The 14404-nt window shown below is 33.0% G+C and overlaps 1 protein-coding gene across 2 annotated transcripts; it reads left to right on the plus strand.

The window, feature by feature from the left end:
* The first annotated feature begins 911 nt into the window (after nt 1-911).
* LOC106059225 (ribosomal protein S6 kinase-related protein-like) lies at nt 912-14404 on the plus strand. Of its 2 annotated transcripts, XM_013216789.2 has the most exons (13): nt 912-1243; nt 3412-3627; nt 4528-4680; nt 6011-6083; nt 6356-6463; nt 7145-7185; nt 8142-8259; nt 8858-8946; nt 9365-9475; nt 9614-9715; nt 9910-10011; nt 10757-11383; nt 13102-14404. In XM_013216789.2, exons 1-13 carry the CDS (start codon nt 1178-1180, stop codon nt 13129-13131), a joined length of 1836 nt encoding a protein of 611 aa, XP_013072243.2. In that variant the 5' UTR covers nt 912-1177; the 3' UTR covers nt 13132-14404. The 2 variants fall into 2 exon arrangements, with proteins under 2 accessions (XP_013072243.2, XP_055862523.1); XM_056006548.1 differs by lacking the exon at nt 13102-14404 and having other exon boundaries at nt 10757-12536.

The following is a 14404-nucleotide window of genomic DNA, read 5'->3' on the forward strand; positions in this document are numbered from 1 at the left end:
AACAATTAATCATGATTGACATGGATTAATGATCTACTTAAATCTACTAATCTGATTAGAAAAATAAATTTAAAAAGTTTGTATTTACACTTTTTAATAGGCTAGAATCGGCTAGATTTATTTTTAAATTAAAATTAAATAATAAATAAATTGAAAATTCCTAGTGCTGCCTACTAAACTATTGTTACACTAGTGACTATTGTATTTGTAGTGTAGTACTATCATAACTATGACTATACTAGGTCTAGATCTATATTACTGTAACTAATACTTCTCTTGTTACCAGTCGCAGTTGACTAGGTCACTAGATCCTCTATAATCTATATCTACTAATACTGTAATTATAATACTGTAACTTGAGTGCAACTATACTATTAGATACTAGTATTACTAGTACTAGTACTCTAGTAGTAGTATTCTAGTGACACTAGTGACTAGTCACCTTCCTACCTAATAAATCTTGGTAATGATCTACTATGAATCTATGATCTACTAGTAGTACTACTAGATTTACTAGATCTAGATGTACCAGAAGTGGCAGAAGAGAAGTTCTAGATCTATAAAAAAAAAAGCAATATTTATAATATTAATACTATTATTTGTATTACAATAATAGTACTAGATCTAGAATCTAGAGTTTCTAGACTTTGATTTTAGATCTTCATGTTATTTACAGTATTGACAGTATCATAATATTAGATCTATACTATATATTTCTAATAAGACTAGTTAAATTCTAGATAGATAGGTCTATCTAAATTGACTAGATCTAGTTCAAACTAGTTGATCTAGAATCTGGTTTATTTATTATTATGATATAATTCTGATTCATGCTATTCATAGATTCTAGGATCTAGAACAAGTCTTAAAATCTTACCATCTATATATATATATATATATATATATATATATCATATGAATATAGAATAGATATACTTGGCATATAATAAACATCTATATATTAATAACTAAAATAATATGATGTACATTGTCTATTTTATTTGTTCATTGTATATATAATATACTGTAGAATTTTAAACTCTAATAAAGTTGATCTAGTAACATAGATCTTGAGTCAAGTCTTCTAGTTTACACTCAAGTCTAGGGTAGTCTCTCAGTAATCCAGACTGTCTTGAGTGTAGATCATAGTAGATGTAAATAAAAATAATTCTTCAAAATGGGAAATACTAATAATAAAACACCTTTGCGAAAGACGCAGTCAGTTCCTGATGTTACACCCCAGGTTTGTACTCTGCTCAGTTATTATATCGTGTAATTAGACTTCTCTCTAGATATTATAGTTAAATAGGTTCTTGGCATTCTATATTATTAAATATTATTTAGATTTTTGTATTATAAATGTTAGATCTATGTCAGATTTGTCTCATTAAGATCTAGATAATATAGTGGCATAGCATCCATGGCTTGAAGGGGTTCATTGAACCCCGGCACACAACTGTGGGCATAGCAACCATTCCGCGAGGAGTTCATTGCGCTTGGGCTATGGCTCATGGGCGATTGGGGCCCACATGAGAACTTAGGTAGAACATTTGTTTGTTCATTTCAAACACTTTTAAGTCATTTAACTTTGTTAAGAAGTTGTTTAAACTTATTATTTATATGGAGTTCTAACTGAATCAACATTATTACTTATAAATAAAAGGTAAAATGTCTTTTGGAAAATGTACCATTACATTAAGATTACTTATTTTTTTGTCAAGCACTAAAATTTTGTCTTATTGGCTGGAGGGGGCCCACCAAGATGTTCTTGAACCTGTGCCCATAGGTACCTTGCTACACCACTGAATAATAGTCTATTTATTATAATCTAATTCTTACTTTTAGAATAGAATGTACCTCACCAGAAAGACTGTGCAAGTGGTTCATCTTTACTATGTTGAGACAGTTAGAGCAACAGTTACAATATGTCAATACTTCTTTAAGATGTGTGTATCTTAAATTTATCTTTCTCTGCTGCCCACTCCCAAGCAAGAGGAAGTGTAAAAAACATTCATTCAAGAAGTATGCTGAAAGATCACAAATTACTTGTAAAGATCATCTGGTCTTGAAGATCACATATTACTTCTAAAGATCATCTGGTCTTTTTCTATTGCATTCTCCTTATCATGATGGAGGGTTTCTATATCTGATATATACTGTGCAGTGGTTTCCAGATCAGGCAGCTCTCTATATCTATTTATATTCTAAAGGAGTGTCTTGGGGCCAGTGTCCTATTCGGGCATCATTATAGAGTGGAAAGACATAGTTGGCATTTTCTGACACTCCACAAGAATAAATTTCACTGGTCCCAATTTTTATTTTCCAGAACATGTGTTATCACATTTATGTTGTGTCTGATTGATCATCTACTACATGTCAAAAGATCACTTGCTTGACTGGCGGGTCACTATGTAAATGAACTTTAACTTGTAGTTAAAATAACTGATCATTTTCTTATCATTTATAAAAAAGCCACCTCAAACTATGAAGACTTTAAAAAAAATTGTGACTTCCTATGTTCTTAAAGTTAAATATGTGCGATTCTGTTGTCACAGTTATGCAACACTGACCTGCTGAACATTTATAATACTTGCCTCTCTAGAAAAGCTGCTTTTTATTCACTTTACTTAGTTTCATAACAGTTTTCATCACTTTCTATGTTTGAGGAGATTAAGGCAACCAAACTGCTTTATCCCATGCTGAAAGGTTGTATAGGAAGGCAGATACAAATATGAAGAAAGAACAAAGTGAATGACATAATTTAGAGATACCAATATCCGCAACATTTGTCATAATGTTTAAAGTGCTTATTCTTCTAAATAGTTTTTCACAGTTAATGCTGAAATATTATGTGTAGTCAAAACCATTTAGCTATGCAACAATGTGGGCTTAGTTTTGTCTCCAAATGGAGACAGAATTTTTCAAGATTCATCTTGAGCTGTGTTTGCAATAGTCTTGGGTTTGAACCCTGCCAGTTGCTATCTCCTGCTGTCCTGCTGGAAGTTTGGGTTAATAATAATCTTCAATTCTAAAGGGACATTTAAACATGTAAAACCATACAGACTTACAGCCATAACAGTGGAAATATGCTTACCTTCACATTATTTCTTTGAAAACCATATTGTTGCTGAGAACTCTAAGCTTATTATTGTGTTTTATAACAGTTTTCCTTACAGTGTTTCCTAAGATATTGTATATAATTATTTTTTAGTTTAAAAATCAAGGTTCTTCAATTAACAATAAATTTTTGTGTCAAATAAAAATTTTAAAAGTCAAAATGTTTTTTTAATTTTCATTCTCACATTTATAAAAGAAAATTTAAGAAAATGTGTAATTATAATAAATTCATATATAGAATATGAACATGAAAAATGTTTATAAAATATTGCAATAAAATGTTTGAATCAACAGAGACTTTCGCCAGATGCTCAAGTCTCATTTTCTAAAGAAAAGTCACTTAGTCAGCAACGACTGAACCAAAACCAAGTCAGACCTGGCAAGCCAAACAAAGGTGCTGGGAAAAAACAGAAACATCTCTCAGAAGACCTGCCCCAACTACCCCCAGAAGACGCTGTCTTCCTGCCAGAATTCCCACTGCGTGGAGATTTAGAGGAGTTGGATTTTGAAGTAAGTCATCTGCCTTTTGTTGGTGTACAGATTCTTTAATGGCTCATTATAAGAGCCTAAGATTTGTTGATACATATAAGTGAAGATTGTAGAGCTTTGGAGAAGTTAGTCATTTGCCACTGGAAATTAGAGTAGTTAAAAATTTATGTTGTGATACATCCATCCTAAGGGTTGTATTGGTATTAGTGGCATGTATTATAGTACTGCGTTACACTGTACAAGTGAAAGAAAATGCTTATATATTACTAAATGTTAGTCCCTTTGGCTTTCCTTATTGCTTGGAGTTTATCAATAGTTTGATGGACAGATCTTTTGCTTTGCTACATGATCATATACTGATGCTTACCTTTGATTATAAAGTAAAAGTAAAGTTCCCCGTTCAGACCTTGTGATCTATAGGGCAGATGATGTTAAGGTCATCTGTTTCTTTGTCCAATGGTTAACAAGCAGGGTGTCATGTGGCCAGCACAAAGCAAGCCAGAAGCAGTTTGAAATTCAGATACACCTTCCCTGTGAAGCTGATAAGCTCCATTTTAAAGTAGATTTACCAGGCTCAAAATCTAAGCCACACAAGCATGCCAGGTGCTGGACTTGGTTGTCAGGGCCTTTTGTGGCACATGCCATGTTGGAGTATTCACTGTAATTTAACTAATGATTTTGCATTAAAATTAAATACTTAGAAAATTTTAATTTCACCATATTCATGTTTACTTTCAGACTATTCGTAGGATAAAGCTATTTTTAATGGGACTCAGTCTATGGGTTGTTACAAGAACATACGATTTATTGATTGTTATACTTGAAAACGTTGGAACCATCATTTTAATTGAAATGCATTTTATCTAGAGTCTATAACTTTGACAAATTTTAACAAGGCCTATTTTTTGTGTTTCCTCTTAGGTCATAGATGTCATCGCTAAAGGAGCTTTTGGAAATGTCATCAAAGTGCAACGAGAAGATCAAAAACGTTTTTATGCAATGAAAGTTTTAGACAAGGCTCAAATTCTTCAGGAAAATGCCATCAGACAATGTAAAGATGAAGCAGCCATTCAGGTGATAATGCTGCAGTTTGAATCTTTTACTAACTTGGATTTTGTTTGCAAATCATTTGATTTAATTTTAAACTTGGCGTACATTTTTTATAATTTATTTTTTATAAGTTTTCATGCTATAAGCATTGAAAGTAGCGTTATATAAAAGCAATAATTTTTTGCTGTGAATGCTCACAGGTGTAAGTTTTAGAGTGAGCAATACATAATGTGTTTTTAAACAAAGAATAAAATTTGTGTGTTCATTGGGACAGAGTTCTTTGGTTCAGTCGTATTACAGCAAGCGATATTGGGGAGAGACACTAGTCTAGATCTATATTTAACAATTTTTTATTTTTTTTTATTTTTTTTTTTAAACTTAAAATAAAAGCTGTAATTTTGTGAGTTCTAAATGAAATAGCATTTCTATAAGTCATATTTGAGAATAATTGTATACAATACAAGTCTGGGTTTTCTATTGTGGGAAGATTGGTCGAGAGGCCAATTGCGCTTGAACTTGGCTTGGCTACCTAGAAGGGGGCTCGAGGCTCGACACCCGACTCGGGCAGAGTTGTGTTTACTGAGCGCCTAAAGGCAGCACGGAAAACCAACTCCTAGATACCCCCTACCCCCCACTGGTCCACAAAAGAGATTGGACCAAAAGTGCTCTGAGCATGCTATAAGCATGAAAGTAGCGCTATATAAAATAATATATATAATATAATAATAATTTCAATGTATTTTTTACAAAGCTTATATCAACTCACTGACAACACAAGAATAGTAAAAAAAAAATAAATAATTAAGCAATTAGTTAATTAACTATTGGTATTTAAATATCTTGTTTGGTATCTCGAATGAAGTGAAGCTGAATTAATCCCCTTTATAGGTTGCCACTTTAAAGTACGTTTGAATCAAACAATAGATAACTATACAATCTTATATTTTTATAGAACCTCACTAGCAGAGTGATTAGCATGTTGGCTTGAGGTGGCTTGAGCCATGAGTTTGAATTTAGGTCGTTTCCTTTTTTTTTATAAATGCTGTAAAAAAAATTACTTTAAAATTCATCCAGATATCCCTTTCTTTCTCTCTCTCTCTCTTTCCCCCTCTACCCCCATCTTATTCCAGCTGATCATAGCTTATTGGGAAAGCTAAAAGTATTAAATATCGCTAAACAAAAACAATTGATCAAAATATTTCTAATCACAGATTTATTGTTGATCTAGATTTATAACAAATTTAATTACATGACTGATCCAAACTAATTGATACAATTACATTTGGTATAAGCTTTGTTTGTTGTTTTTTTTTAAGTATTTTTATGTTTTTCTTGTTGTGTCTATTTTGTACAGTCAATGGCAGGTGAACATCCATTTATTGTCAAGGCTCATGAATACTGGCAGTCTAAGAGGTTTTTGTATATAGGTAAGTTCATTGTTTTTTTTTTTTAAACTTGTTAGCAGGTTTTGCAATACCAGTATGTGTGTGTTTTAAGTGAGAATGTTTGAGAGGTAGAGTTTGTTTTGGCCTGTGTCTTCTTTTTTTTTTTTTTTTTTTTTTTTTTTAAGTTTTGTCCTGAGGAGAAATGTCAACATTTGATCATTGTGAAGAAATGTTTTTATTTGAATAAGAGGCACACAAAAAAAAAAGAAATTTTATGCAAAATTTTTTAAATATTTTTTTTTTTTGGCTGCTAGTGTTGGATTATGTTCCTCATGGTGACATGTTTACACTTTGGACTTTCCATGGAGCTTTCCCAGAGGATTTGGTCAGGTTATACATAGCAGAGATCTCTATGGTTATAGGTGAACCCTTGTTTAATATTTAATCTTATTTTATTTTATAATTTTTAAAATTTGTATCATTATTTTAATTTGTGGATATTCCTTTTCCTGCTTCAATGTAACTATTTTATATTTATTATAATCAATTAAAACTACAAACCCCCAAGTGTAATATTGACTTGTGCACTTATTAGAAGCCTTAAGTGTTATGTAAAAATATTGACTTGTACACTTATTAGAAGGGTTTTAGATTTTTAAAAATTTAATGACTTCCTTAGGTCTTGTTTTATTAAAGTATCCTGAGTCTATATTTAGAAGAAACTAAATGAAATAAATTAGTCAATTTATTAATAAATCCTTAATTTTTTTCCTGATTTAACAGTTTTGAAATTAAAGAAAATTATAATGCATTCATAGAATGTTTTGTTCTTTAGCTTTGAGATGTGTTTCTTAAATTTATCATTGCATTTGATTTTTTCCCAGACTATAATACCTGAACTTTAAAGCTTAGCACATTGACCTGTTAGTTTCATAAGACTTGTACTTTGACTTGTTTTCAAGAGACTAGTACTTAAGTACTTTGACTTGTTTTCAAGAGACTGGTACTTAAGTACTTCAACTTGTTGTTTTCAAAAAAAACATGTTCTCCCATTATAATATGTTTTAAATGTGATAGTAATAGTTACATTTTTTAACCTACAGATTACCTTCACAATGCAAGTGTCATCTATAGAGATGTCAAGGTCAGTCTAACTAGCGTTTAACATACACCCTGGACCATTGTATACATCTAATCAGATTATATAAAATTGTGGTTCGGTGATATAGATCCAGACTTGGAAAAAGTAAAAGACAGTAATCTAGACTAGAATACCAGATCTAGTTAGAGATATGGTGTAGAAGATTCTAGTTTGGTAACACAGATCCAGACTTAGAAATTACAGTAGTTGATTTCCTGAATAGCTATTATTTGTATCTCTTGAAAACTGCTAAGAAGAATTAAATGAAACAATTCTTTTTTATAGCAGCTTTTTTCTTAAGTCTTCCCAGATATTTTAAATAAAAACACAATTTTGGGATCTGAAAGCCTCCTTTCACAAATATGTGTTCACTGCAGTCCTTCTCTTATAAACACTTTAAAAAAAAATTGTTTCTCTGCATTGTTGACATTTATTTTATTTTTTTTAAACATTATTATCTTGAACAAGTGTGACTAGCCAACAAATCCTATAAGTTTGCATACATATTAAATTACCCCTTCCATTAATTATTTAAAAGCTTGAAAACGAAATCAATACATCATTTGAATTCATATTTAATATACAAATACTGTTTAGCTTTTTTTTTTTTCCAATGGTCAAACTCACTGCAAACATTTGTTTTTATACCTCAATATTATATAAAGGGTACCAATAAAAGAAGCACAATATGGAAACCAAATTCAATGTTTAAAAAAAACAAACCACAAAGTGTCTGAAAAAAAACACCAATTTATTTAACTTTTTCTCTAGGATCCATTTACTTTAAAGTTTATCACTGGTTAGTTGGTAACAGACAATTGTTTTCTCAGACTTATTGATTTATCCTTTTTTCAGGTACAGTAGAAATAGAATCATTCCATTAGATTCTAAAATTTAATAGCTACTTTAAATTAAAAAAAAAAAGGGTTGGTATCATCAAACTTTGTTCTTATTTACAGATGGAAAATATTCTGTTTGACCCAAAAGGACATATTCAACTCACCGATTTTGGTTTAGCCAAGTGGCTTAATGGAGGAGAGCAAACACGAACAGTGTGTGGAACTCTTCAGTACATGGGTCAGTATTTGTACTGTCATTGTAGTCCAGTGAATGCCAACAGCTTAACATTTTAACTTCTTTTACTCCTTTCTTTATTATCAAAGCTTGTAGTTATAAAGATGTTAACACCAGGCTCTTTGACTCACAAATAACTTGTATTCAAATTATATAACTAGACTCTTTTGTAAATTAGATTCATGACTTTTATAATGTTTTATTCAAGTTGACAAAAGAAGAGGTAATGGTACCCCTTTCAGATATTGCAATCTATGGGGACAGATGATGTAAAACTCATGTTTCCAAGGTGGACAGTTGATGACCAACCCTCTTTACTTCACCAACATATGTTGGGTACCCATGAGAAATGGGTGGAGCATCCTAATTATCCAGCTCAAAATCCCATTCTTCACAGGGATTCAATAAGACCTGTCATGTGGAAGACAAGCCAAGAAATAGTTCTGCAAAATTGTCCTGCAACATCTTGTAAAAACATTAAATTAAATCATTCTATTTTGTGTATGTACATTTTTTCCTCGTCCTGAAAGTTATGGCATTGTAAAATATTGTAAAAAAAAACAACATATGAACTAACTTTTATATTTCTGTTAATTTTCAGCACCTGAAGTATTGGCTGTCTATCCATATGGTCACGCTGCTGACTGGTGGTCTGTGGGTATTCTTATGTATGCAATGTTAGCTGGGAAGGTGAGTTTCTATAAATGGACTTTTTATTTTGTTTAATAGCTTCCATTCGAACTACATTTTACAGTGACATCATTTTCTTCCCAAGTTAAAGTTTTTGCTTTGGTCACATCAGCTGCTTGGAGAGGGGGAACTGCTGTGTGGGTAACATCGTTCCTACCATAAACAATGCCCAGGCTTTCATCTTGCTTGTTGTATGAGATGAACCATAGTTGTTCTACTACTGAAGGAGCCCAACAATATGGCTCAATAGTATTTTTTTGCTATGAAATAATTGCAAATGACTTAAGAAACAGTTTTATGCTGTTATTTTTTTTTTAAATATTGCCATGTTATTGTATTTGAAATCTTGTTTGTGATAATACAATTAGAATTTCTTTGCTAAATCATTGGTCATCATCAGATGTTTTGTTCATTTCAGTATCCAGTAGATGGTGCTGACACTCACACCAACATGGCTCAGAAAGTGTTTGAATGTGATTACCTTCTCCCAAGTCACATCAGTGACTCTGCTCAGGATGTCATCCACAGGGTGGGTCTTCATTTTTTCAGTAAACAGCTGCATTTATTTTGAAACAACGATAATTTATTGAATGAATACTAAGGCAGATTGACATTTTTATATCTTTTTTTGTCTTTTCTCTGGGTTTTTTTTGGTCTGTGTGCATAGTTCTTAACCAAGAGTCCCCACAAGCGTCTTAGTAATTTGGATGTGATCCAGGATCTAGATTTTTTTCAAGATTTGTATTTCTCAGATTTAATGGATGGAAAGGTTAGCTAGATGTTCAATGTACTCTTGTTGCTGTTAGGATGTGTTGTCTTTTATATATATATATATATATATATATATATATATATATATATATATATATATATATATATATATACTACAAAAAAAAAAATTTATTTAGATGTACATGACTTAAATTCTATGCAAAATTTAACTGTTTCTACAAATCATGTCAGATCAATCCAATAACAGTTGTGCCTGAGGATTTTTTCCCTATGACAGGGGAAAGTTGGGCCCCCAATGTTGTAACTGCAGAAGAGCAAAGTCATTTTGATCAGGTAAAACTTGATTTGAAAAATCTTTGTTGTTTAAAAGTCTGTGTACAATTTCAGGATTTCTTTAAAAAAGCAGCATTGAATAAATTTGACTTCAAAAGACTGTTGAATTTTTTAGAGGAAGGACAGCATAGAACAAGCTTGGTATATTCTGTAGACACGAGAAAGTATTAACCCATTAGCTCCTTCTGCAGTCAGAAACGTTTTCTCATTTTATGTTTCTAAAATCCCCTATTCAATATACTTGCTTTAAACTTTTTAAATAGAAGATTTCTTCTAGTCTCATTGCAAGGGTGATAACAAATCATTGTGGAAATTACTGATTCTATTTTTTGTACAATCAGGAAGATTGTTATTGCTTAAATAATTTTTCAAACAAACAGGCCATAGCCCCATTGAATTAGCCCCACATGGGAAAATGAGTATTTTTGAAGCTTTTTTTTATCTTCTAAAGGTATTAAAAGTATATATATTTTTTAAACTACACATATCATTCTATTTTTTAAAGTTGTTTGTTTATTTATCAGTTCTAGACCTTAAATTTTATTATTTTTTTCAAAATATTTTTTTTTTAGGATTTTTTTAAATGCGGGGTTATCCTTCTTTGCTTAGGACCTGGGTGGTTTTTTCCTAACCGGAAATAGGAGCTATTAGGTTAAGTTTATTTCTGTAAAAGAAACACACTGTTTGCTTAGCTCAACCTGTTGTCTAGATGTCATTTTCACTATTTGTTGTTTGTTTGTTTCAGTTTGATGACACATATGATACTGGTCACCGTACATCATATGCCAGTCATCCTCTTCGTCATCATGCCAGCCAGTACAGGCCTCCTTCCGTAGCTCAGAGGCCAGACAGCTTAGATGAACCCTATAGGAAAAGATCATATTCTCAGCCCATGCAAGTATTACACAGCGAACACAGAAAAGAATCATCTCATCGCGAGGAATCAGTATCGGATCAATACAGAAAACAGAATGACATCATTAGGAATCAGCAATTCACAGCTCAGCAGTCAGAGTCTTATGATAAACCAGCACATGCTCAACAGCTAATAGAAAAGTCTGATCCATACAGGAAGACGTCATCTACTAGCTTGCCATACCCCCAGCAGATGAATGTAAGTTCAGGTCAGATATATGGGCAACAGCAGTCCCATGTAAGTCACCCTTCTGAAGCAGCTTACAGCCGCCAGACCCCGCTTAATCAGCAAAGACAGATCACAGGAAGTACTGGTGCCTCTTCATTTCCTTACAATGGAAACAGCATCGACTCTCCCAGTTATCAGTCCTCTGTCAGCGCAGACTTTGCGGGTCAGTCTGGTAGTACGAGCGGTAGTGACAGAGTCATGGACCAAAGTGGTACTCGCCTGTCAGGGGTAAGCAACTCTGACTTGTACAGGAGAAGTAACAGTGGTGATGGCCTTGCCTTGCTCAACCCCCCGTCTAACTACTCACCTGCCCCATATACTACTAACAATAATTACTCTTCGAATGGCTATGCGGCAGGAAGCTATAGAACAGTGGAGGCTCCTGCAACTGTAACTCTCAAATCTCCAGGGCTTTCCTCCAGTTATAACCCACAGGGCTCTGGGTTTAGTCATGCTGATTATATTCAGCAAGCTTCACAGTATACCTCAACTGTCAGGGGGCCAACTATGCAAAATGTGAATATTCAACCTACTAATGATGTCAGAAGTTCTCAGGTTAACATGGTCACAACTAGAAACTCTTCCTCTAATCAGGCCTATGTGACTATAGATAGTCCTCCTGTTATTAAACTTCCATCACAGAATATCACTGACTCATACAGCCAACAAGATTTCAATAAACATTCTACTCAGAACCCATACGGCCAGTACAACCAAGACTCAAATAAAGCTTTACCTCAAATAAATTCATATCATCAAGAGATAAGAACTCAGCCCCAGTCAGGCACAGTCAAGTCAATAGATTCTTTGAACAATTCTACTAGTCATTCTTACTATAATGATGAGAACAGACGACAAGAAACAATTCAGAGTCAATCTTCACTGATGAACCGATCATCTGGTGTTCCTCCTCAAGTACCGGTGAAACCAGTAGTATCTCAGAAGCCTACTGTCCCCAAAAAACCTTCAGTTGCAGCTAAACCCTCAGCCATGGTCAAACCCCAGTCTAATCCTGTAAGGCCAAAGCCTGCCCCAAGGAAGTCTTTGCGAGGCCAGTTGTCCAATCAAGTATTGCCAGTGAGCTCACCTTCTGGTCAAGCCTTCAGCCCAACCAACAATCAGCTGGCTGCCTACAGCTCAAACTCATCTTTACAAATGGGGTCCTTGAATGCAGCTGTGAGAACATCTCCTCTGACAGGAGACTACTCTTCATCATTACCCTTAGCCACTTCCGAGCCTATCAAAACATTCTCAAACAATTCTGGTTTCAGTGGTCCCCAAGCCCCCAACAACAAAAGCCCTGGCCTTGAGATGGACAGCTTTAAGTGGAATCTTCCTGCTGACACAACCCCCACCTTTTTATGAGAAACATTGGAACATGCATGCAATCTATTTTTCTCACAAACTAGTTAATGGGGCAAGTTGTGAGTATGAGTATACATCTATACATGGACCTAAGTATTAACTGGAGATATTGTAATATAATCCAAACAATTCACATAGAGTGGACAGGTTAAATTACTAATTTAATACACTTATAGACTGTAAATAGTGAACAGGTTAAATTAATAACCCACTACACTTATAGACTGCAAGGTTATGGTGACATTTAAGGATCTATATGTTAGTGTCCATATTTATATAACGTTTTCCGAAATAATTCCATAATCACTCCATTAAAGTTCTTCAGTTTTAATTTATTTGTGAATGTATGGTGACTGAACTTCATTCAATGTTTTAAGTTGAACATAGTACTTTTTTTTGGAAGCAGTGAAGTATTATTGTAAAGAACAGGTAAAATGACATTATGTTTTCTTGCCAAATGTTCTCAACTTTTTTTGCTGCAAAGTTTCTACAAGTCCTTTTGTTTTGGAACTAATGTTAGACTGTCATTTGCTTGATGTGATTTGTTGTTTGATGTGATTTGTTGATTGCTTGTATTTCAGCATGGCAGGCCAAGAGTCACATCACTGTGAAAAGAGAACTGACTTAGAGGACAGCACTCTGTCAGTAAACTGTTGTTTCTCTTCTTGTTACGTCCATCACCAGACAACAGTCTTGGTATCTCACATGGATGCGCACATATTTCACTCAATTCTTAATTATTTTAAAACCAACTTCTTTTAGTGATGTGTCTTTTTAAAGGCTTTGCTTTTCAATATGAACTAGTGACAGTTTAGAAATAATATTTCATAAAAATTAATTATTGTACATGTGCTCTTTCTTCCCTACTGGGTTTCCATGAATTAGATACAAAAATGAATGACTTAGTAAAGGTTAGGATTAGTATACATGAATACTTATTGTATGTAATTATCTTCTTCTTTGAAAGAACATCTGTAATTTATAAGATTCAATAGCCAGAAGATCAAAAGAGTTGAAGGGATCTATTCACAACTTTCTGGGGAAGAATATTGGCAATGATTTGTTTTTGTGTAAGTGAAAAACAAAACAAAAATTGTGTAAATACAGATGCTTGTTTTTTAGCTCAATATCCTAATTAAGTACATGAGTAAATTATGAAGTTTTATTCTACTCATTTAATTACATAATTCAAAAGTTAATTGTGTATTTGATAAGGAGAATGTAACAGTAAAAAGTTGAATTGTGGTGGTTTTTCTTAGGTTTTAATTTGTATAGTCTGTATTAGTTTTTGTGTTTCAGATAAAAAGGTTACAAATGTTCTTTGAACCATTCTCCTTGTTTGACAGTGATATCTCAAGATCATAACGCTACATTTACCCCAGAGCCCACTTGTTACTGTATTCTACTTCTGTTGATGTTTGGTTGAAGTTCTTGTATATTGATATTTTACTGTTGTATTAGTATATCCAAGCCACAACATTGTAAAGGCTATATAAATATATATACTGTGTATAAAAAGTTAATGTAGATATATGATTATTCCACTAATCCAGATTATTTAAGGGGAGGAAATGTTGTTTGCTTTGTTGACTGATAATCTTCCATTCAGTTGTGATTGTTCATTCTATGAACAAAGTGATCATCTTAAACCTGTTCATGTGGATTTGTACTTTTTGTAAATATTATAGAAATGTATTTTATTCTGCTGAGGAAGAAAACTGAACTTCTCCCTAGCGTTGAAACATGAGCTTGATACAACATTGTATTTGTGTTATTCACGTTGACTACATTCTTTCAATGAATACTTTCATTTTGACCAACTTTTCCTTATTTTAAAGTTCAGATGATATCAACATAACCTTTTTTTTTGCCGGGGGGGGGGGG

The sequence above is a fragment of the Biomphalaria glabrata genome, chromosome 12 (genome assembly GCF_947242115.1).
Source record: "Biomphalaria glabrata chromosome 12, xgBioGlab47.1, whole genome shotgun sequence".
NCBI lineage: Eukaryota > Metazoa > Mollusca > Gastropoda > Planorbidae > Biomphalaria > Biomphalaria glabrata.

Excerpts from the sequence above, each read along its gene's own strand:
- LOC106059225 (XM_056006548.1), top strand. The coding sequence starts at position 1,178 with ATGGGAAATACTAATAATAAAACACCTTTGCGAAAGACGCAGTCAGTT. Across the intron at positions 6,084-6,355 it reads TAAGAGGTTTTTGTATATAG|TGTTGGATTATGTTCCTCAT; the intron begins GTAAGTTCATTG and ends TTTGGCTGCTAG. Across the intron at positions 10,012-10,756 it reads AGCAAAGTCATTTTGATCAG|TTTGATGACACATATGATAC; the intron begins GTAAAACTTGAT and ends TGTTTGTTTCAG.